Here is a 24,783-nt window from a genome sequence, read left to right as displayed (position 1 = left end):
GACCTGGAGTCACATGTAGTCCAGACCAGGTAAGGATGGCAGCTTCCTTCACTAAAGGGCATTACTGAACTAGGTGGATTTTTCTGACAATCGACAATGGATTCACAGTCATCAGTAAAACTGTAATTCCAGATTTTTAGTGAATTGAAATTTCACCATCTGTCATGGTGCGTTTCAAACCCAGATCCCCAGATCATTGTCTGGGTCAATAGGCCAGTGACAATACTGTTAGGATATCACTTCCCAAGCTGTGACCAACTTATTTCTATGCCATTTACCATAAGTTATAAGAGCAGAATTAGACCATTTGGCCCATTCAATCTACTCCACCATTCCAGCATAACTGTGATGCTTCTCAACCCCATTCTCCTGCCTTCTCCCTGTAACTTTTGCTCCCCTTAATAATCAAGCAGCTACCCATCTCCGTTTTAATTAAATCTAATAGCCGACCTACCCTGGGACCTACCCTGTCAATCACTCTGAAGGAACTTTACACGATATAATTTGACCACCTGTCTCATAGAACATAAAACACTACAGCACAGGAACAGAGATAATGGGAACTGCAGATGCTGGAGAATTCCAAGATAATAGGAACAGATGCTTTGATTACATTAGATTCCCTACAGTGTGGAAACAGGCCCTTCAGCGCAACAAGTCCACCCTGCCCCTTGAAGCATCCCACCCAGACCCACCCCCCTATCACCCACGCACCCCTGAACACTATGGGCAATTTTAGCATGGTCGATCCACCAGCGTGCACATCTTTGGACTGGAGGAACCTAGAGGAAACCCACGCAGACGCAGGGAGAATGTGCAAACTCCACACAGACAGTCGCCCGAGGTTGGAATCAAACCCGGGAATCTTGCGCTGTGAGGCTGCAGTGCTAACCACTGAGCCACCATGGTCCGCCATATGTGTTCTGACCATGATGTAACTCTATAAACTCATCCCATCTGCCTGCACATGTTCTGCATGGCTCTATACCCTGCCTGTGCGTATTTCAGTCTAAACACCTCTTAAACATTGCTATCGTATTTGCCTCTACCCCACTCCATGGCAGTGCTTCCCAAGCATCTGCTGTGCTCTGTGAAAGAAAAGTTGCCTCGCACATTAAACTTTCCCCCTTGCACCCTATTATTTGGTACTTCCACTCTGGAAAATAGATGCTGACTATCCACACCTTTCGCAATTTTATATTCTTCTACTAAGTCGTCCCTTCAGTCTCTAAACCTTGAGAAAACAATCCAAGTTTGTCCAATCTCTCTTTCAAGCTAATCCAACACAAATCTCTTGAACAAAAACAAAAACAAAGATGCTGGAGAAGCTCAGCAGGTCTGGCAGCATCTGTGAAGGTAAAAACAGGATCCCCGAAACGTCAACTCTGCTTTCACCTTCACAGATGCTGCCGGACCTGCTGAGCTTCTCCAGCATTTTTGTTTTCGTTTTTGTTACTGATTTACAGCATCCGCAGTTCATTCGGTTTTTATTACAAATCTATTTTGCACCGTCTCATTATATACAGTTCTGGAACTGAGTCTAGATGTTTGAACAAAAAAAATAAGTTCCTTGCGGTGTCTAATGTTACTGCAGGGCTGAAGGCTTTTTTTTGTTGGAGTGTCAGGGCTATTGGAAGACGTTCCCTTAGCTCTCTGTTTACAGAGCTGCTCTCTCTGGAAGCTCACATGATCATTGGAGCTGAGCAGAGCCGGCACAGACGTGCTTATTTGCACGTTTTTTTTTGAGTAAACGCTTCGGCAGATCGTGGGTAGAAGGACAGAAAAGCAGAGAAACACACAAGAGAAGGAAAGAGCTGAACCGACTGGGTTGGGGGGGATAAACAGAACGGTGAAGCAGAGTGGGGAAAAAAGGCACATTATTAGATAACAACACCAGCTTCCTGGTCCCTATTTGATTGATCGACTACAAAGAGAAAACATTTTAGAAGATAGGAGCTAAAAAAATTGTTTGTGGGAGAGAGACGAAAAAAAGACTTAAAATGTCAGTTTCCATTGTAGAAGACGAGAGCTTACACGGTGAGTATTGCAAACTACTCCAGAGGAGCTCGTTGTTAGACCTAATGGTGCGGTTTTGTACATAATATTGTTTAGTGTTATTGTTGCTTTTAGTTACGAGCATCCTTGTGAGGACAGACAATTGATACCTTTGTTGCCGCTGTGACAAAACGCTTATTTGAGCATTTTTGTGCCTCATTTAAAATAAATCGCCTTTTCATTTTGCAGTTAATATTTTGATTCGGGGTGTTCAAATGTCATGGAGATTTACATTACCAAATACATTTTCCTTCAGGTCTATTTTGCTGGTTATTTTGCATTCACGCACTTTTTCATGTGAATTGACTGGTGGTGCGTTTTCTGAATTGTGTATGTGTTTTCCTGTGGTGAATTGAATCTGACAGGGGTGAAATGACTGGGTCGCTGTTCGGCCGTGCTCCCGTTGCTTTCCGGCTGCTGGCATCTTTATGAATGGGCGAGAGGCTGACAGCAGACCTGAGGGGGATGGGCCCTGGATAATTTAAAGCGGCAGTGTTCTTTGAGGGAAGGAGCTGATAACATATAGACACCACCCCCTCCAATGACCTCCTGACATCCCAAAACACTCTACTTTTGAAGTTGGGAGTTGGTGAGCTCAGTTTGCAACACGGGGTGATACCAATTATGCCATTGGCTGAGTTTACGATAAAGGACTCTCCTTCCTTAACCTCTCCCCTCACCTGTGGCATGGTGACCCCCTGGATAAAGGGTAGCACGATGTCTCAGTGGTTAGCACTGCAGCCCCACAGCGCAGGGGATCCAGGTTCGGATCCAGCCTTGGGAAACTGCCTGTGTGGAGTTTGCACATTCTCCCTGCGTCTGCAGTTTGCGTCTGCTCCAGTTTCCTCCCACAGTCCAAAGATGTGCAGGCTAGGTGGATCGGCCATGCTAAGTTACCCATAGTGTTCAGGGGTGTGTGGGTTATAGGGGGATGGGTCTGGGTGGGATGTTTCAAGGGGTGGTGTGGACTTGTTGGGCCGAAGGGCCTGTTACCACACTGTAGGGAATCTAATAAACCACCACCAGTCATTTCTCTGTCATGAGAGAGCAGCCCTACAGTCTTGTACAACCATGGTGGCTTTACTTTTTCTTACTTCTGAAGTGCAACAATAGAATCAGAGAATCCCTACGGTGTGGAAGTAGGCTATTTGGCTCATTGAGACAACACCAACCCTCAGAAGAGTGTCCCTCGCAGACCCACACCGCCCACTCCACCCCTATCTTTGTAGCCCTTAATTTCCCATGGATGCTCCACCTAGCCTGCACATCCCTGAATACTACAGTGCAATTTAGCATGGCCAATCCAGTTGTAATGTAGGAAATAGGTTACATTTTAGTACATAGATTAGGTCCAACAAATGAGTTGGTGGAATGACTAACAGTTTGTCTTGTAACATGCTGATCAAGGAGTAAACAATAGCCAGGTCTCCGCAAGGCTCCTTTAAAGACATTGTGTTCAGCTCTGATGGGGAGGACTTAGTGACTCAGAGGTACATGCTACTCAATTGATGTTTGGATGGGAAAGTTCGATCCAGGTATTCTGACATAAAGTGGCACTGCTGTGTATATACACAAAGATACAAGAGGGACTATATGCCTTTAGCATGTTTTTTTATTATTCGTTCACAGGACATGAGGTTGAGAGGCAAAGTGATAGAGGTTAACAAAATAAAGAAGGATATCCATGAAGGGAATGTTAGGTGGCTTTTAAGGTTTCAAGACCAGGGCGCATATTTTTAAGGTGAGAGGAGAAACATTTTATAAAAAGACATGAGAGGCAATTTTTTTAATGCCAAGAGTGGTTGGTGGGTGGAATGAACTTCTAGGGGAAGTGGTGGATGTGGGTACAGTTACAATGTTTAAAAGCCATTTGGATAAGTACATGAATAAGAAATGTTTGGAGGCCAAGCGCAGGCAGGTTTAGTTTGCCAACATGGATGAGATGAGCTGGTTGTATCAAAGTGTCTGTCTCCATGCTGTATGACTCTATGACATGGGTTCCACTGGCTAATGGTTCATCCTGTGTGGTCAGATATGGCTGTCCAAGGAAAGGCTGAGTCTTTGCCCGTTGGTGTGCGGTAAAATGCAAGGTGATTGTGTTGAAGTATATAAGATTATGTCAGTTTACTTCATGGGTGCTGAATTTTCCCCCTCAAAAGAGAGCCTAGAACAAAGGGACATGATTTAGGAGTAAGGTATTTCCCATTTCCAATGGGGATAAGGAAGAATGTTTTCAGTCAGAGTGTTGATGGCCTCTTCCCCAGTGAGCAGCCATTAAATGCTTTCAAGACTGCGCTAAAAAGAGTTTTCATCTTAAACAGAGCCAAGGGTTATGGGAGCAAGGAGGCTAGAGACTGGTATCAAGGCTACATTTAGATCAGCTATAATCATTAAATAGCAGAACAGGTTTGATGGGCTGAATGTCCTTGTCCTGCTCCTGTTTGTGATGTGGTGATATCAGGTTTACCTTGTGGAGAAAATCTTGACAGCTGCAGTGTTGTGTATGCAGAGTGTTGCACAATATTCTGTACATGTTAGCAGATATTCTGTGCAACTGCTTGCAGCAGATCAGAAAACCTGTTAATCTGTCGAATGATATGAAGTTGTGTCTCTCTGAGATAACACAGTCTAATAGCTGTTTAGCGAACAGTGGGTGAGATCAGAGTTTACTGCTTCTTTAGGCTATAGGTCAGAAAGGGGGATGTTTCAAGTTATTTTTCAAGTCCGACTGATGAACCCAATTTTTGGTTATATATATTTTGCCTCCCATGCCAATCCATTGCTGAGGAACCCTTCTCTGTAAATTATAATTGCTTGTTTGAAAGATTTGGGGAAATGTGACAGGGAATGCATGTTGATATGCCCTGTTAATATTTTTGAATATCTTAAGTAGAAATTGATGCATATACATGTGAAAAGAAACTTTGCAGGTGTTTGGAGAGAGAGAGGGAGGGTGGAGTGGGATTAATTGACTTGCTGTTTAACAAAGAGCTAGCATAGGCATGATGGGCTGAATGGCATATCTGTTGCCTTGGTGGTTTTTACTGAGTTCTCCATGTCAACATCATCTAAAAATACTCTTGTACTAACTTTCCTTGTCCCTATTGGTTTATGTTTGGAGTAATAACATGAGATTGCCTTGTCGGGGCCATGTAACTTTATTTACTTCTGTGAGATCTCCTTTAACCATCTTATCTGGAGACTCTAAAGTTGCACTAATGTTTTCCCTTAGTGATTTCTCTTACTCATGATTAATGATCTCTGAACTCTCCAATACTATAGCCTTTTACAGCCCTTTGCATAACTAACTTGCCATTTACTGTCTGTTGTTTGCGGTTGACCTGTTCTTCAAGGTTCATCAAGCAAATATCTGAAATGAACAACAGTTTTATTGTTCAGGAACAGAGTGCAGTAGGATATTTGTCTATCTGTTGCTCTGAATATTCCACCTGAACAGAGACATTTTATACCTGTCAGCAATAATGTGAACAGGCTGGGGCTGTTTGCTGTAGAAAGGGGTGGGAGGGTGGGGATGGCGTGCATGTCCCGATTTATCAGATCATGTGAGCGTTTGATGAGATTAACATAGAGAATATGCTCTTACTTATGGGGATACTGAAACAACCGATCATAAATATGAGAGGTGGCAGTAAATCAAATAGGGAATTCAAGAGGAAGCACAGTGTGGAGCTGGAGTAACACAGCAGGCCAGGCAGCATTAAAGGAGCAGGAAAGGTGATGTTTCGGGTTGGGACCTTCTTCAGAAAGGGTCCCGAGCCGAAACATCACCCTTCCTGCTCCTCTGATGCTGCCTGGCTTGCTGTGTTCCTCCAGCTCCATTCTGTGTTGTCTCTGACTCTAGCATTTGCAGTTCTTGCTATCTCCAAGGCAATCCGAGAGGAACTTTGTTATCTAGGGAGTAATAAGAATGTGTACTCCACTGACATAAATACATTTAGCTGCAGTAAATAAGGCGGTTGCATTTTAGAGGGGAACCTGGAGTAATGGAGCCTCCAGTGTCAGGTGTCAACGGCGAAGGAAGGTGCCGAGCAGGGGAACTCAAGCAGTTGTGGCAGAACCTCCACCAGCAGGCAGCGACAGTGAGGGAGGGCAGCTGACGATTTGAACAAAGTCTGTCTGGAAAATACGCTGTCTTTGTGGGGAGCAGGGCAGATGAGAAGAAAGAGCTGAGAGACAAGAGATTTCTCAACCCCCTGTCAACCACAGCTTTCATTCCATGTGTATACTGGAAATACGTACACTTTTTCACCTTAAATTCTCCTTGTTGTAACGCTAGTGCCAAACAAATCACTATTCCACGCTTTGTGGGTCTTCCGTGTGTTTGTAGTTCCAGTTAAATTGAGCCACCATGCCACTCCTATATACTTCTGTTTAGCAAAAACATGAAGAATATGAGCCAAAGGCAAGTATTTAGACTTAGGCCCTGGATCAACCATGATCTAATTGAATGGTAGAACTGGCTTGAGGGGTTGAATGGCCTACTCCTATTCCTATGTGTCTAAGAAGCTCAGAGCCATAGTGACCTGCCCCACAGTGAGCATTAAATTTGATCTTTTTTACACTGGTTAAACTGTGAAGACAATGACTATTTTTATATTTTAAAATTGTGAACTGAAATGAGAAATAACTTCTAAAAGACAACCAAAGTATGGTTTGGAAGCAATTAATTTAGTGCTTATTGTGAACGTGTTTTGTGTCGCTGTGGGTTACAATGGTGTTTGCAGACGAACTGGAATTGAGGGTTGGTGAACAGATGGAGTGTTGGTTGGCAACAAAGAAGTTAATTTGTCTATGGACTAGTGACCAGTCAGTGATGACAAAGATCATTTGCCTGCCAACACTATGTAATCAGTTCTCAGGCAACTGAACAGCTTGGGACTAGGACGAAGATATGGAGAGAAGCCATCAGGTCTCCACCAGCCAGGAATTCTCTGCTCTCTGGGGCAAACAACTTAAAACCTGAAAAAAAACCATTTGACCTTTCCTTAAGCCGTTGCTGAAACATTTGAACTTTCCTTAAGCCGTGACTTTCAGTTAATAAGTCAGAGACTTATAAAAGAGAACCAGCCACCCTGTACCTCTTGCAAACCAATGTAGGCATTTGTAAAGCCAGGCTCAGAAGGAACCTTCTAATCAACAAGAACAAGCTGAACAGATCTTGAGAACTCTTTTCTCAGTTTTCCCTCTGTTTTGTGTTTTTCCCTTACTCTGTTTGTCTGTGTAAGGGGGATTTTCTAGGAGGATTAGGGGATTAATTAGTAGCATTGTATGCTGATGTTTATACTTGTTGATCTGCAGTACAGTGTAATTATTTGTGATAAACCATCTTTCTTGTTCAGTGCAGAATAGTGGCTTATGCTTTCGATCAACCTATATCTAGGAGATGGGCAACTTGGGGAACTTTGCATACTTTTCAAGTGATTTAACTTCTGTGCAGGGTCTGAGAATATTACTACAGACAAGCCAGCTGTGATAGGAAAAAGGCCAAAAGCTATTATCAAATTAGTTATAACAGCACATTTGGTTTATCTGGCAGAGTCATTGTGGCTTTGTGAAAGAGAAATCGTGTTTAACCAATCATTGAAAGCTCTTTGAGGACAACATAGAACATAGAACATTACAGCAGTACAGTACAGGCCCTTTGGCCCTCGATGTTCTGCCAACCTGCCATACCAATACCAATCTGAAGTCCATAACACATTAAAGAGGAGTTTTAGGAGGCAACACATTAAAGACGAAATGATGGATGTTCTTTACTCATGGTATTGGGTGGGGATGGTGAGTGGAAAGCTGGGAGTTTGTTATTATTTATCACAAGGAGAATTGAATACAAACTAACCTGCAAAAGGACAACTAACTTGCCATTGTTGTCAGTCTGACCTGCTTGACTCCAAACTCAAGACGTCTTTGACTCTGAGATTGTCTCGCAAGCTTGTAGCTCCAAGGCAATTAGCAAACTCTGAACTGGCCATTGACGCATGAAGGAATTAATAAACAACATCCAAACTGCCAGTCAGTGGGGGGGTTTTGGGGCCTGGCTGATGTGGGAAAGCACATTTGCCGTGCTTGCCTGCCAACCCCTCCTCCTCTGTTCAGGGCTTCAAGAGGGTTATAAGGGAGATGAAAGCTGCAGAGGCTTAAAGAGGGAGAGGGGGATGTAGGATAGGTCTGGTAGTAGGGGGAGTTGCAGGTAGAGAATGTACACTGGCTCTTTCCCCCTCCCCCTCCCCTTTCTCTGTCTCTCTCTCTCCCTCCCCCCACCCCTCCCAACTCTGTCTGTCTCCTCTATTTCTCTCCTTTTCTCTTCGTCCATCTTCTGTCCCTTTCCACCCTCTCTCCCAGTTCTGTAGCCCCTCAATCCCTCCACACTTCTCCAAGCTCTCAAATTCTCTTCCAAACCTTTCTGCCTCTCTTTCCCCTTTTTTCTTTTATGACATTCCTTAAACCTTTACTTTTAGAAACAGTGCAGAATTTGTTTCACTCATAGGGTGGTTGGGCTCTGGAATTTGCTGTTCGAAAGAAGCAGAAACCCTCAATGCATCTTTCAAGGCCTGTGTGTCAGTTTTCATAACCTACAAGACATAGGAACTATCTGTGACTCTTTCTCATTTCGCCTACTGGCCATGACCCTACCACTGAACATCTGCTGTTGTTCCCTAGATTGTCACTGTCCTCATCTCCTCCATCCTTCCTCAACTTCCCACATTCATAGTCCCCCAAACCCACATAGCCTGCTTCTATCATCTTCCCATTACCTGTAAAGAATACTGCCATCGTTTTAGCCTGTTCCTGCCCCATTGAGCTCATTTCTTCTTATCTTTACTCTCTATTGTTCGCCCCACCTTATCCAGTCTTTTTCCAACTCAATTTGTGGGCCTTCTGTTGCCCTATAGTATTGCAACTATGCCTTGTTTCCTGGCCCTAGCTGCTTCCTCTATAGTATGTGTCCAGTTCCTCTATGCCGTCCTCTCCTGCCAGTATAGAACATCGAACATAGAAAATAGAACATTATAGCGCAGTACAGGCCCTTCGGCCCTTGATGTTGCGCTGACCTGTGAAACCAATCTGAAGCCCATCTAACCTACACTATTCCAGTCTTGTCCATATGTTTATCTAATGGCCATTTAAATGCTCTTAAAGTTGGCGAGTCTACTACTGTTGCAGGCAAGACATTCCATGCCTTACTGCTCTCTGAGTAAAGAACCTACATCTGACATCTGTCCTATATCTATCGCCCCTCAGTTTAAAGCTATGTCCCCTCGTGGTAGCCATCTCCATCCGAGGAAAAAGGCTCTCATTGTCCGCCCTATCTAATCCTCTGATCATCTTGTATGTCTCTATTAAGTCACTTCTTAACCTTCTCTCTAATGAAAATAGCCTCAAGTCACTCAGCCTTTCCTCATCAGACCTTCCCTCCAGACCAGGCAACATCCTGGTAAATCTCCTCTGCACCCTTTCCAATACTTCCACATCCTTCTTATAATGCGGTGACCAGAACTGTACGCAATACTCCAAGTGCGGCCGCACCAGAGATTTGTACAGCTCAACATGACCTCATGGCTCCGAAACTCAATCCCTCTACCAATAAAACCTAACACACTGTACGCCTTCTTAACAGCCCTATCAATCTGGGTGGTAACTTTCAGTGATCTATGCACATGGACACCGAGATACCTTTGCTCATCCACACTACCAAGAACCTTACCATTAGCCCTGTACTTTGCCTTCCGGTTACTCCTACCAAAGTGCATCACCTCACACTTGTCCGCATTAAACTCCATTTGCAACCTCTCAGCCCAGCTCTGCAGCTTATCTATGCCCCTCTGTAACCTGCAACATCCTTCCGCACTATCCAGAACTCCACCAAATTTAGTGTCATCCACAAATTTACTAACCCATCCTTCTACGCCCTCATCCAGGTCATTTATAAAAATGGCAAACAGCAGTGGCCCCAAAACAGATCCTTGTGGTACACCACTAGTAACTGAACTCCAAGATGAACATTTCCCATCAACCACCACCCTCCGTCTTCTTACAGCTAGCCAATTTCTGATCCAAACTGCTAAATCACCCTCAATCCCATGACTCTGTATTTTCTGCAATGGCCTACCGTGGGGAACCTTATCAAATTCTTTACTGAAATCCATATACACCACATCAACCGCTTAACCCTCATCCACCTGTTTGGTCACCTTCTCAAAGAACTCACTAAAGTTTGTGAGGCATGACCTACTCTTCACAAAACCGCGTTGACTGTCCCTAATCAAATTGTTCCTTTCTAGATGATTCTCAATCCTATCTCTTATAATCCTCTCCAACACTTTACCTACAACCGAAGTAAGGCTCACTGGTCCATCATTATCAGGATTATCTTTACTCCCCTTCTTGAGCAAGGGGACATTTGCTATCCTCCAGTCTTCTGGCACTATTCCTGTAGACAATGGTGACATAAAGATCAAAGTCAAAAGCTGTGCAATCTCCTCCCTAACTTCTCAGAGATTCCTGAGATAAATCCCATCCGGCCCACGTGACTTATTTATTTTCACAGTTTCCAGAATTTGTTATAGCTCCAGCTATAATTTGAAGGCTGTGCACTTTTTATTTTAGAACAGAGGACAAAGCACCTGCCATCCATCACCACCATCCCTGTACTCTTCCTAGCTCTGCTCAATTTCTTAATGAACACTTTCACCCTTAAGTTGTCACACGTTCTCCAAGTCAAGTGTGTGGCTGTGCTTGTGATTATGCCCGTCTTTTTTGAGAGGTGCACACAACACTCCTTGTTCTGGTCCTACACAAACCCTTTCTTCAGCACATCAATGATATTGCCAGTGCTGTGTCCAGTTTCTGTCACCTTCACCCGGTCTATCTCTGATTCTTCCCTTCCATTTTGAGGATAGGCTGTCCACCAGCATCCATTAGATACACACTTACTCCTACGTTACCTCTATCTCACACGTTGCTTCCTATAAGGACTTTATTCTATTCCCCCAGTTTCTCAATGCCAACTGCCTCTGCTGCACTAAGGCTATATTTCAGAACAGTGCTTCTGACTTGACAAACTTTTTCCACAACTGCCGATTTCCCCATCCCTACCACTTCCTCACATCCACTCAGCTGAGCAAAACCCCTAACTATGTCTGTCCCACACCACACACTTCTTCCCTTACCCTTTCCCCTCCCTACCCTTGTCAATAAGGCTCCCTTTGTCCTCACTCACCATCCCATTCGACTCTACAATCAAAGGAACTACCTCCACCATTTCCACTGCCTCCACTAAGATGCCACCAATGGCCACACGTTCCTGAGCCCCGCACCGTCAGCATTCTGCAGGGACCGCTCCCTCTGGGAAACCCTGGTCCACTCCCTCCATCACTCTCAACACTTTCTCAACCCAACCCCCCCATTTCCTCCCAATGCACCTTGTCCTGCAGTCACAAGGTGTAATGCTTGCTTATTCACCTTTTCACCTCTTCTCTCTGCAAGGCCCCAAGTGCGCCTTGTAGTCGAAGCACTTGTGCTTCTTACAATCTTGTCTCCTGCACTTGTTGCCCACAATGTGGCCTCCTTTATATCGATGAGACTAAATGCAAACTGGGTGATTACTTTGTGGAATGCTGTCGCTCTGTCTGCAAGCATAGCCATTTCAATTCCCCATTAGGTGGATTGACCGTGCTAAATTGCCCATACTGTCCAGGGATGTGCAGGCTGGGTGGGCATAGCCATGGGAAATACAGCGTTTCAGGAATAGGGTGAGGGGTTGGGTCTGGGTGAGATGCTTTTCAGGAGGGTCAGTGTGGACCTGATGGGCCTAATGGCCTGCTTCCAGCCTGTACCGATTCTGTACATGTTGTTCTCATGTTAACATTTCTGTCCTTGCCTGCTTTAGTGAAGTTCAACGCCAGCTGGAGGAACAGCTCCACACCTTCCAATTAAGCACCTTTACAGACATCAGGATTTAGCATTACGCTCAACAAACTCAGACCATGAATTTAGTCCTTTCCACAGCCTTCAGTGAAGCTGCCATTAACATCTCTCACCAGGACCTACTCTGGATTATAAAAGGGTCACATCGAACTTCAAACCTGAACTCTGTGGCTGTCTGCACAGGCGCTGCCAGATCTGCTGAGTTTCTCCAGCACTTTCTGTTTCTATGTCATTGCTGTCTTTTCAGCTGGCAACAAGACGATGGACCGAATGACCTGTTTCCGCACGGTGAATATTCTGCCCCTTGGGCCAAGTTCCGGTGAAGCACCTTCACAACATCAAAGGCGTGATGTTAGTGCGACGTGGTGTGAATTTTATCCTTTTCAAAAAGAAAGATTCACCAACAGTTGCAACATCACAACCTCTCTCTTTTTGGCTATTTTAAAAATGTATTTATTGAAATGTGTGTGTTTGTGTGTGTTTGTGTGTGTTTGTGTGTGTTTGTGTGTGTTTGTGTGTGTTTGTGTGTGTGTGTGTGTGTGTGTGTGTGAGGGTTTGTGTGTGTGTGTGTGCGTGTGTGTGTGAGGGTTTGTGTGTGTGTGTGTTTGTGTGTGTGTTTGTGTGTGTGTGTGTGTGTGGGTTTGTGTGTGTGTGTGTGTCTGTGTGTGTGTGTGGGTTTGTGTGGGTTTGTGTGTGTGTGTGGGTTCGTCTGTGTGTGCGTGTGTTTGTGTGTGTGTGTGTTTGTGTGAGGGTTTGTGTGTTTGTGTGAGGGTTTGTGTGTGTGTGTGTGTGTGTGTGTGTGTGTGTGTGTGAGAGTTTGTGTGAATTACATCATTGATACAATTGGCGATCTGCCGTGCAGTATAAATAAATTTAACAACAAGGATGTGAGAATCCTGGCTTACTCCCAATTTGAACCATTTCACTAAAGCCTGTTGATTTATCTCAGACTCATCCACACCATTGCTACTTTGGCAGCGGCTGTAAATAAATAAAACAAATCAACTTCTATCGGATCAAATTGTATCTCGTAGGAAGGTCTCAAGTGGCTTTATGCACAACAGCAGTGGTTTTGAGGACAGTGCCTATTATTGTGTAAGCGAATGCATTCAGGCATGGCAAGGTTCCAGCAATAGTAGCTCTTCTGCGCTGTAGCAGTTTATTTGAAAGAACTGCAGATTTAATGTCTTCTTGCCATAACCTTGTCATTCGCTCTTTTGTATATTCATCTGTTTCACTTTCCAAAGCGGCTACCAGATCGTCAGCTCTGACAGACATTCCCTCCCAGATCATAACAAGACACTCTGTCAAAACATGTTGTCTCATCTTCCCACAGGAATGACAGGTTCTTTAAAACAAAAGATTTCCAAGGTACGTTGGTGAAAATGCCAGCTTTGCTAGAACTGAAAGAAAGGTGATACTGAAAGTGTGGGGGGCATGAGCAGGATGGTCGCATGAGACCTGAGACTTCCTCCTCGTTGCCCAGTGGCTTAGTGGTTAGCACTACTGCTCCACAGCTCCAGGGACAGGTTCGATTCCAGCCTCAGGCGACTGTGTGGAGTTTTCACATTCTCCCTGTGTCTGCCTGTTTCATTTGGGTGCTCTGGTTTCCTCCCACAGTCCATAGATGTGCAGGCCAGGAGGATTGGCCATGCTAAATTACCCATAGTGTCCAAGGATGCTGGGTGGATTCGCCATGCAGGGTTGTAGATCTGAGTGGGCTGCTGTTCAGAGGGTCTGTGCAGACTCAATGGGCCAAATGGAGTCTATCTGCTCTGTAGGGATTCTGTGATTTTATTTCATGCTCAGACCTGACTATTTCAACACTTTTGAAACCATGAGGCCATTTGGGCAAATGTTTGAGATCCTACAATACTCCCCCATATCATTGAGTAGGTGGTTAAAGCTTTGGACAAAAAAAGTGTCTGAGTGACTTTGGTTAAGTTTCTTTCATTCATTCTAAGGGTGTGGTATTGCTGGCTGGGCCCACCATTTATGACTGCTCCCTAATTGCCCTTGATGAGCTGCCTTCTCCTGGCTATGCAGGATCAGGGAATAGAGCCAGATACTTCAGGAGTGAAGTTAGGTACCAGAGAGTGCCAGAAGTTTGTAATTTCTTTTCAAAAAGCACGGTTGTTCATGGCTAACATGACATTGAGGCGTGAGATAATGGGAACTGCAGATGCTGGAGAATCCAAGATAACAAAGTGTAGAGCTGGATGAACACAGCAGGCCAAGCAGCATCTCAGGAGCACAAAAGCTGACCTTTCGGGCCTAGACCCTTCATCAGAAAACATTTCTAGGTCTCGGCCCAAAACGTCAGCCTTTGTGCTCCTAAGATGCTGCTTGGCCTGCTGTGTTCGTCCAGCCTCACATTTTATTATCTTGGAATCTCCAGCATCTGCAGTTCCCATTATCTCTCAAACTTTTTCTGCATTGTTCACCTCAGCAAGACACTGCCAAAGAGGTCAGATGGCACCTGTTGACCTGAAACCCTTTCCCTGCCTTCAGTCAGCGATATTTAGGGAGAAGGGTTAAACTTTGAGAACCAGAAGAATAGGCCTTCTCCAAAAACACAAAAAAACTTGCTTTATTGCTTTGGGGGAACAATTAGAACGTGGCAAACAAAATGCTTCTGCAATGGTAAACAAAAGGAGTAAGTTTATTCATAGCCTGTGGGTTTGAGTGAAAATTCATGAACTGTTTGTTTCTCCTTGGAAATATCAGGAAATGAGCTGTTTACTGACTTTTGTGGTGTGTTGTCATGTGTATTTATTTGATCAGTGAGGTATCTCACCCCTTTTAAAAGTCTTTAAAAGAAGGACTTGTATTTATTCAGTGTTCTTTTCTGTCCACAGGATGTCTCAAAGTGATTCACATCCAATGAAGTACTGTTTAGAATGCAATTGCTTATTAATGTATGGAGTGCAACAGTCAACATATGCATCCATGTGAAAACAGCAATGTGAATATGACCACATGACCTATTTTAGTGATCTCACATGAGGGGGTAAATATTGACCAAGACACAGGAGAACCCTGCTGCTCTTCAAAATATTGCTGTGGGATATTTATATCCTCCCAAGAGAACATAGAGAACGATTATTTTGTGTCTCCTCTAAAAAGCACTACCCCTGACAGTGCAGCACCCCCTGTGTACTTCACTGAGATCAACACCCTTCACTTTCTGCTTAAATCTCTGGGTTGGGATTAATCCGTAGCTTTCTTGAGAAAGCTGTTGATTAAGATATGGCTGACAGTCTTGGGTAGCAAAGGGAAAGAGGGGAATTCAGAGGACATGGTGAGTGGAGGTATGTGGGAGACTTGAAGTGAAGTAGGAGAAGGGGAATGTAGATGATGGGAGAGCTTTACGTGGGATGAGAAGACAGTGTGGTGTTGAGACGTGTGCAAAATGTAAAGAGCATTTACCATTGCGAATTGCTTTGTTTACATGTCTAAGCTTTCTAATCCTGAACTGTTAATCCAGAGGGCAAAAAACTTCAAAGAATGGAATTTGAATATAGTTTAAAAGCAACACTGGAAAGAATTGCTCTTGAGAAGCTGACGGTGAATTGTCTTCTCTTGGTTATGGTGTTTAGATTCAGGGAACAGACACAAAATTAAGCAAGGATAGTTTGGGAATGAAGTTAGGTAGCATAAAGTGAAGTTTTTGAGTGGTGACCTTATAGAGGCTTATAAAATCTTGAGGGGTATAGATAAGGTGAATGGCAGGTGTTTTTTTTCCCTAGGGTGGGGGCATTGAAGACGAGGGGGCATATTTTTAAGGCGAGAGGAGAAAGATACAAAAAGGACATGAGGGGCCTTTTTCTTAAACAAAAAATGGTTTGTGTGTGGAATGAACTTTCAGAGGAAGTGGTGGACGTGGGTACAGTTATGTTTAACAGGCACAGTGAAAATGCAGAGGGTGATTGATTAATGTGACATTGATTTTTTTTGCACTGCATTGCTGGCCTCAATCAGAGGCTGGGAAGCTTCTTCTCCAGAGGTCAGGTGGTACCTGTTGACTTGAAATCCTTCCCAAAGCCATAAATCAATGATGTTAAGGGAGGAGAAGGGCTAAACATTGAGAGCCAGAAAAGCAGGCATTGAACAGGGACTCTAGAAACTACTGGATTGTTGTAAAAACTCAACAGGTTCACAATTGTCCTTCTGCTTACCCACCCTCTTCAAGGGTGCCAACTCCAACAGTGTCATCCATATCTCACTGAGCAGAATGCACTCTTGCTTATTGCAAGAGTTATAGAGTCATTGAATCTTGCAGCATGGAAACAAACCCCTCAGGAAATGCAAATCACCAGATTACCATTCCATTAACATAGCCAGCAGACTGTGGGGAAAGTGGCCATAGAGTCATACAGCAATGAAACAGACCTTTCAGTTCAACCAGTCCATGCTGACCATGTTCCCAAACTAAACTAGCCCCGTCTGCCTGCACTTGGCCCATATCCCTCCAAATATTTCTTATTCATGTACTTACCTCAATGTTTTTTAAACATTGTAATGGCCTGCACCCGCCACTTCGTCTGCAAGTTCATTCCGCACACAAACTACTCTCCGTGTTTAAAAAAAAAGTTGCCCTTTGAGCCTTTTTCAAATCTTTCTCCTCACAGTATAAAAAAAATGCTCCATAGCCTTGAACTCCCCACCCTAAGGAAAAGGCACCTGCCGCTCACCTTATCTATGCTCCTTATGATTTTATAAAATTCTACAAGATCACCCCTCAGCCTCCTGCGCTCCAGTGAAAATAGTCCCAGCCTACCCACCCTCTCCTTATAACTCAAACTATGAGCCCATCCTAATTACCAATCCCACCTTGTTGAGGGCAATTAGTGTTAGGCAACAAATGCCTGCCACTGCTCATGTCCTAGAGATGAATAATAAAAAATAATCCAGAGAGCCTTGCTAATATATATGTGTCTATGTATCAGAGTGAGAAGGAGTAGGCTATTCAGGCCTTGAGCTCACTGTGCCTTCGGTAAGGCCATGGCCAACCTGATTATTCTGTATACCCATCAATCCTGTAACCACACCCTCTAGCTCATGAAAAAAACCATCTTAAAGTTCTGCTTGCAGTATTTTTTTTGAGAAAGAGAGTTTCAAAGACTCAAAATGCTGTGTGAGAAAACGATTAGAGACACAGAGTTGTACAGCATGGAAACAGACCTTTTGGCCCAACTCATCCACTCAGACGAGAACGCTGTGTTTCTCTGCTGTATAAGGCTATGACTCTATGAATCAATGTCTTGGATTTTCCCCATCTCTGGCTTAAATATGCAAACCATTATTTTTAAACCGTGACATCTATTTCCATTCATCCTGTATGACCTCTATTACTCTTCTAAATTCCAATAGATAGCCTGTTCAACCTTTCCCCAAAAGCCAACCCATCCAATCTAGTCTGGTAAGCCTTCTCTGAACTGTTTCCTGTCTGGTTCACTTCCTTTGGAGAAGTAAATCTGCCATCTGTTTTGGTCGCCCTATTGTCCAAACACATAGCAATGTGGTTGACTCTTAACTGCTGTGTGAAATGGCCAAGCAAGCCTCTCGGATCGAGAGCAGTTGTCAGCGACAACAGCGTCCCATAAAAGGAAAAGTTGGAAGGTAATTTACAAGAATGGCCCCGGGAATGAGAAACTTCAGTTATGAACTGAATTGAATTCACTTTATTGTCACATGTACTCAAGTGAGTGCAGTGGAAAGTTTACATTGTCACCACTGATGGCACCATTTTAGGGACAAGCTACCCAGGTACAGATTCTTCATACAATTCTTAGGGGAAAAAAATTAAAATATAGGAATAAAAAGGCCAGCGTTACAGATTGTAGAAATAAATTGGTAAATAGAGCAATGAAAAGTTCCGAACAGTAGTCCTTCCAACCCAGTCCATGCTGGCTCCCAGCCTCCAGTCCACACTGGGTCATTACTCCAGACCATACTGGGGTTCACCTTGATCTCTCAAGGCAGGGAGACCACTCTGGAATCACCTCAAGGCTGGATGTCCACCCTGAGGCCATGCCGGGCTGAAAGACCACCATGGGCCACCGGGAGACAATGACACTGGGCCAGGAGACTGCCACGTCGGGTCAGGAGACCACCACACTGGGCTGAGAGGTCGCTACGCTGTGAGACTGCCTCATTAGGTCCACGGATAGATTGAAGAAGTTGGGATGGTTCTCCTTGGAGAGAAGAAGACTGAAAGGGGCCTTGAAAGAGGTTATCAAAATCATGAGTGGGCTGGACAGAGCAGATAGGGAGAAACTGAGCCCACTTGTAAAAGAGAAAAGTATAAGAGTGCATAGATTTAAAGTGATGTGTGAGCAAAACAAGAGTGATGTGAGAAAAAGAACCTTTTCAGTCTGAGGACTTAGGGTGTGGAATGCACAGCCTGGAAGTGTGATGGAGGCAGGTTCAAGTGAAGCATTTAAGAGAACAATGGATGATTAGCTGAGAGAAATAGTGTGCGAGGGTATGGGGGTAAAAGCAGAAGATTGGCAGAAGATAATGAGGTTTGCTTTTTTCACTTGTGGAGCACAGGCATCACTGGCTGGCCAGCATTTATTGCCATATGAAGTTGACCCTGAGAACGCCGTGGTGAGCTGCCTTCTTGAGAAAAGCTATAGGCACAATGGGCTGAATGGCCTCTTTCTACTCCATAACAATCCTGTCATTCTGTAATTAGAGACTCTGGTCACAAGGTGATCATGCAGAGCATGTTTCAGACGTTTCTTGTAAAAATCTACAGTACCAGTGACAGTTTAGTGGTATCACAGACTCCAAAGAATGCCACTGAGCTCATCGCACTCGTGAATAATGGAATTTCATTCCCAAGCTTTCCTTGTAGCTCTGTGTGCTTTTCTTTTCAAGTATTTATCCAATTTCTTTTGAAATTTGCTGTTGATTCAAGTTCTAGGAAGTACATTCCAGACTTGAATAACTCATATTGCTTCAGGCATTTCTCCTCATTTAGTCTCTGGCTCGCCTGTTAATTATCTTAAATCCCCTTAACCATTTAGTAACTGACCCTCTTGCCAATGGAAACAACTTATTTATGAATCTAAACCCATCATCATTTCAAATGCGTCCCTTAAGCTCTTCATTGCATCTGATGTTCCTAGCGTCATATATAATTAACTAGGAATCAGCAGAGAAATTCATCTGTTCTGTGTTGATGCCTGTGTTCTTATGTCCTTCCTCCATTTGGTCTCAGCCCATCAGCGTACCCTGCTGTACCTTTCTCCCTGACACATTTATTGAACATGCCGTTAAACACATCTAACTTGTTTTTCATCCAGTTGTAGGACATGGGCATTGCTGGCCGGGCCAGCATTCCTTGCCTGTCCTTAGATGCCCATGAGAAGGTGGCAGAGAGCTACTTTCTTGAAGCACTGCAGCTCATCTGCTCTGGATAGACCCAGAAAGCTGTTAGGGAGTGAGTTTGAGGATTTTCAGCCAGCAACACTGAGGAACAGTGATACATTTCCAAGTCAGGATGATGTGTGGCTAGGCGGCACTTGCAGGTGATGGCACTGCTCTTGTCCTTCTGCGTAATAGATGTACTGGGCTTGGAAGGTGCTGTCAAAGGATATTGAGGTTTTCAAGGAAGTCTCAACCACAGTGGGTAGAGGAGAATCAGTAGACTTGTTGTATTTGGACTTCCAGAAGACGTTCGACAAGATACCCCACAAAAGCTTAAGTCATAAGAAAAGAACCCCAAATGTTGGAGGTAGTAAATTGGCATGGATAGTGAGTTAGCTCATGGTGAGAATCCTTGTGTAACATATAGATGAGATAGTTTCTTGATCAGTGGGGAAATCAAGAGTTATGGGGAAAGGCTAGGTGAGTTGACACGAGGAATATTGCGTCAACCATGATCCTGTTGAATAGCACAGGAGGTACTCCAGGAGCTGAACACCCAACTGCCATTCTTATTTCTTTGTTTCTATGAAACCATAGAACACTGAGTTAATATTTCAACTCCAGCATGGCTGTTCAGAACTGAAGATGATTTGCTGAGTTTTTCAAGCATCCTGTGTTTCTTTCAGATATTAAATTCCTTTAATCTTTCCTCTTTCCTCTCTGAATACCTAACTTCATCAAAACTTGGACCTTGCGATTATCCCTTGCTGTGTGCATATTGACTGCCACTTTTCTGAATACTGCAGCATTTCGAAAAGTACTCCAGTGGCTACAATGCAATCTGGGTTGTCTAGTGGTTGTTAAAACCCATATATAAATATAAACTGAGGAAGGATGTTTTGTAGTGGAGGGAATGCAACAAAGGTTTACCAGTGTGCTGGGGGCATTAGAGAAAATGGGAACTGCAGATGCTGGAGAATTCAAGATAACAAAGTGTGGAGCTGGATGAACACAGCAGGCCAAGCAGCATCTCAGGAGCACAAAAGCTGACATTTCGGGCCTAGACCCTTCATCAGAGAGGGGGATGGGGAGAGGGAACTGGAATAAATAGGGAGAGAGGGGGAGGCAGGCCGAAGATGGAGAGAAAAGAAGATAAGTGGAGAGGAGAGTATAGGTGGGGAGGTAGGGAGGGGATAGGTCAGTCCAGGGAAGACGGACAGGTCAAGGAGGTGGGATGAGGTTAGTAGGTAGGAAATGGAGGTGCGGCTTGAGGTGGGAAGGAACGGATGGGTGAGGGGAAGAACAAGTTAGGGAGGCAGAGATCAGGCTGGGCTGGTTGTGGGATGTAGTGGGGGGAGGGGATGAGCTGGGCTGGTTGTGTGATGCAGTGGGGGGAGGGGACGAACTGGGCTGGTTTTGGGATGCAGTGGGGGGAGGGGAGATTTTGAAGCTGGTGAAGTCCACATTGATACCATTGGGCTGCAGGGTTTCCAAGCGGAATATGAGTTGCTGTTCCTGCAACCTTCGGGTGGCATCATTGTGGCACTGCAGGAGACCCATGATGGACATGTCGTCTAAAGAGTGGGAGGGGGAGTTAAAATGGTTCGCGACTGGGAGGTGCAGTTGTTTATTGCGAACTGAGTGGAGGTGTTCTGCAAAGCGGTCCCCAAGCCTCTGCTTGGTTTCCCCAATGTAGAGGAAGCCACACTGTGTACAATGGATACAGTATACATTGGGGAAACCAAGCGGAGGCTTGGGGACCGCTTTGCAGAACACCTCCGCTCAGTTCGCAATAAACAACTGCACCTCCCAGTCGCGAACCATTTTAACTCCCCCTCCCACTCTTTAGACGACATGTCCATCATGGGCCTCCTGCAGTGCCACAATGATGTCACCCGAAGGTTGCAGGAACAGCAACTCATACTTCGCTTGGAAACCCTGCAGCTCAGTGGTATCAATGTGGACTTCACCAGCCTCAAAATCTCCCCTCCCCCCACTGCATCCCAAAACCAGCCCAGCCTGTCTCTGCCTCCCTAACCTGTTCTTCCTCTCACACATCCCTTCCTCCTACCTCAAGCCGCACCTCCATTTCCTACCTACTAACATCATCCCACCTCCTTGACCTGTCCGTCTTCCCTGGACTGACCTATCCCCTCCCTACCTCCCCACCTATACTCTCCTCTCCACCTATCTTCTTTTCTCTCCATCTTCGTTCCGCCTCCCCCTCTCTCCCTATTTATTCCAGAACTCTCACCCCATCCCCCTCTCTGATGAAGGGTCTAGGCCCGAAACGTCAGCTTTTGTGCTCCTGAGATGCTGCTTGGCCTGCTGTGTTCATCCAGCTTCACACTTTATTATGCTGGGAGCATTAAATTACTGACGAATATGATTGAGAAGGAATGGCATCCACTAACCTTTTGTCAACACCCTGTATTATTAGAGATAACAAGGTGTAGAGCTGGTTGAACACAGCAGGCCAAGCAGCATCAGAGGAGCAGGAAGGCTGACGTTTCAGGCCTAGACCCTTCTTCAGAAATCTTTCTGAAGAAAGAAAGAAAGGCCTGCTGCATTCATCCAGCCCTCTACCTTGTTATCTCAGATTCTCCAGCATCTGCAGTTCCTACTAACCCTGCATTATTAGTTGTATTTTTACTGATCTTAATCTAGCTCCCTCACACTGTTACTCAATTACCCGTATCCCCCCGTGTTATTGACTGTATTTCTGCTGATGGTGTTAATCCAGCTCCCTCACTCTGTCACTCACTAAACCCTCATCCCTAGCACCCTGTGTTTCTGACTGTATCTCTCCTGATGTTAATCCAGCTGCCTCACGCTATTACTTAGTATCGCCTGTCCCAACGTGCCCTATGTTATTCACTGTATCACTGTTGATGATATTAATCCATCTCTCTCAAACAGTCACTCAGTAGCCCGCCTCCCCAGCACCCTGTGTTACAAACTGTATCTCTGTTCGTATTAATCCAACTCCCTCAGCCATTCCCTCTTCCCATTCAATTCAGTGCCTTGCTATGGTGCCCAAACTTCTTCATAGGCCAGTCTGCTCTCATTGCCAGAATGACAGCACCCTTAATGACTTGTGTAGTGTTCTGTAGCCCTTGACATGCAACTAATTGTATTTTAAAGTCTGTATTTAAATGTACATTCCAGGATTTAACTCCGAACCTTGTTAATCACTGCAGTACCCCAGCCCAGAAACTCCTCATTTCCCTGGGATGAAATATACACACGATGGAAGAAGAGGAAATGGGGGAATTTGGAAAGAACTGTTGTAAAGCAGTCATTCAAATGCCGCCCCCCCCACCTCCATGTCCCTTTGGCAATCCTTTCCCCCTGGTGTAGCAGAGCTCCAAGATTGGTTTTGTCTGAGGTGACTGCCTTCATTTGTGGTTTATCTCTCTCTCTCTCTCTCTCTGTCAGGTTCATGGGTGGAACTGAACTATAGCCAGCAGAGCAACCCTAGGGTCTTGGAGCACATCCCTTCATCGAGTTCCATCCACAATGGCGACATGGAGAAGATCCTGCTGGATGCACAGAATGAATCGGAAAAGAACAGTTCACGAGGCAGCTCCCACTGTGACAGGTGATCCTGGCCCATTCTGGCCCCCTTGGTGCTCCCTGCTGGGATGAAGTGTCAAGGGTATCATTTTTCCCCAAGGTTGTTGAGCTTCTCGAGGAAACATACAGTGATTGGACCCGAATACTAAATAATAAGTCAACATAAAACGAAAGCAGTTTTCTAGGAATGGGAATCGGCCCTTAGAACCTGTGCCCTACCCTTCTTTGAGATCATTGTTCAGCAACCTCCGTGGGCTGGGTGTTACATCCCAGTCTTTCTGGAGGCATATTTGAAGGCGAGAGGCAAGTCAAGTACAGAGGGTGGTCTTCCCACTGCCTTCTGCCTCACCTCTGAACAGCTTCCCATTTTACAACAGATGGGGAGGGCAGTTTGCTGGTTCTTAGGCCTGCTCAGGCCAGGAGGTGACTAAATTGACTTCAGTTAGGCCACTTTGGAATAATGCACACAGTTCTGGAAGCCACGCCAGAAGGATGTGGAGGTTTTGAAGAGGGTACGGAAAAGGTTTTACCCAGACGTTGCCTGGTTTGGAGGGTATTAGCTACGAGGAGAGATTGGACACTTGATGTTGGAGGCTGAGGAGCGACCTGATAGAAGTTTACAAAATTGTAAGCAGCATAGATAGAATGGATAGTCGCAGTGTTCTTCCATGGGTGGAACTGTCAACTACTAGCGCACATAGGTTCAAGGTAAAAGGGGGTAAGTTTAAAGGAGATGTGAGAAGCAGGTTTTTTTGCACAGAGGGTAGTAAGTGCCTGGAATATGCTGCCAGAGGAGTGGTGGAGACAGGTACAGTAGCAACATTTAAGAGGCATCTTGACAGACACATAATAGGCAGGGCTCAGAGGGATATGGACTGTACAGGGGTTAAAGTTTTTAGTTTAGAAAGGCATCGTGTGTGGGTGCATACTTGGTGGACTGAAGAGCCTGTTCCTGAGCTGAACTGTTCTTTGCACTTTAATGGCCACTGGAGAGTCTCATTCAGCCTGTGACAGTACTTCATGTGGCCAGGGGAAGGCAGAGGCAGAGCGTACATAGCCCGGCAGATTCTTCTTCATTTTTTTTCATGGAGCATGGATGTCACTGCCAGCATTTTTCTGCCCTCTAACTGTCTGGCTTGCTTTGGGTTGGAGTGAGCCCTTAAGAGTGGTACCACTCAATAGGCTGATAATAGAACAACAGCCCACAGTGTTAGAGGCATTTCATAACCACGAATTTAGTACCATTATGGGGAGGTGATGGCCTGAAGATATTTTCGCTGGACTGTTAATCCAGAGACCCAGGTAATGCCCTGGGGACCTGGGTTCGAATCCCACCATGGCAGTTGGTAGAATTTGAATTCAATAAATATCTGGACTTAAGAGTCTAATAATGACTGTGAATCCGTTGCCAATTGTTGGAAAAACCCATCTGGTTAACCATTGTCCTTCAGGGAAGGAAAGTGCCATCCTTAGCTGGTCTGGCCTACTTGTGACTGCAGACCCACAGCAATGTGGTGGTTTCTTAACCACACTCTGGGCAATTAGGGACGGGGGGCCATGAATATTACCTAATCAGTGCCGTCCGCATCCCATGAGTGAATAAAGAATAGCGGATTAGGTAACAAGTAGGAGACAGAGTTGGGATGAGGACCTTTTCAAGATGGCAATCTGTAACTAGTTGATTGCCACAGAGACTCAGTGCAAGGGCCACCATTGCTTACAAAGATAGAGTTGTACAACACAAAAACAGACCCTTTGGTCCATCTTGTCCATGGTGACCAGATATCCTAAATTGATCTAGTCCCATTTGCCAGCATTTGGCCCATA

The 24,783-nt window shown here is 44.9% G+C and overlaps 1 protein-coding gene across 1 annotated transcript in view; it reads left to right on the top strand.

Annotated features, from left to right (window-relative positions):
- Nucleotides 1-1,666: 1,666 nt before the first annotated feature.
- The window catches only part of LOC125455018 (BCL2/adenovirus E1B 19 kDa protein-interacting protein 3-like), a 40,835-nt gene continuing 17,718 nt past the window's right edge, over nucleotides 1,667-24,783 (top strand). The window contains exons 1-2 of the mRNA XM_048536490.2: nucleotides 1,667-2,037; nucleotides 22,819-22,981. Coding sequence (XP_048392447.1) covers nucleotides 2,001-2,037; nucleotides 22,819-22,981 — 200 coding nt within the window. The 5' untranslated portion in view covers nucleotides 1,667-2,000. The remainder of the gene's footprint in view (nucleotides 2,038-22,818; nucleotides 22,982-24,783) is intronic.

The sequence above is a fragment of the Stegostoma tigrinum genome, chromosome 1 (assembly GCF_030684315.1).
Source record: "Stegostoma tigrinum isolate sSteTig4 chromosome 1, sSteTig4.hap1, whole genome shotgun sequence".
Taxonomy (NCBI): Eukaryota; Metazoa; Chordata; class Chondrichthyes; order Orectolobiformes; family Stegostomatidae; genus Stegostoma; species Stegostoma tigrinum.
This window is presented reverse-complemented; position numbering and strand designations above follow the sequence as displayed.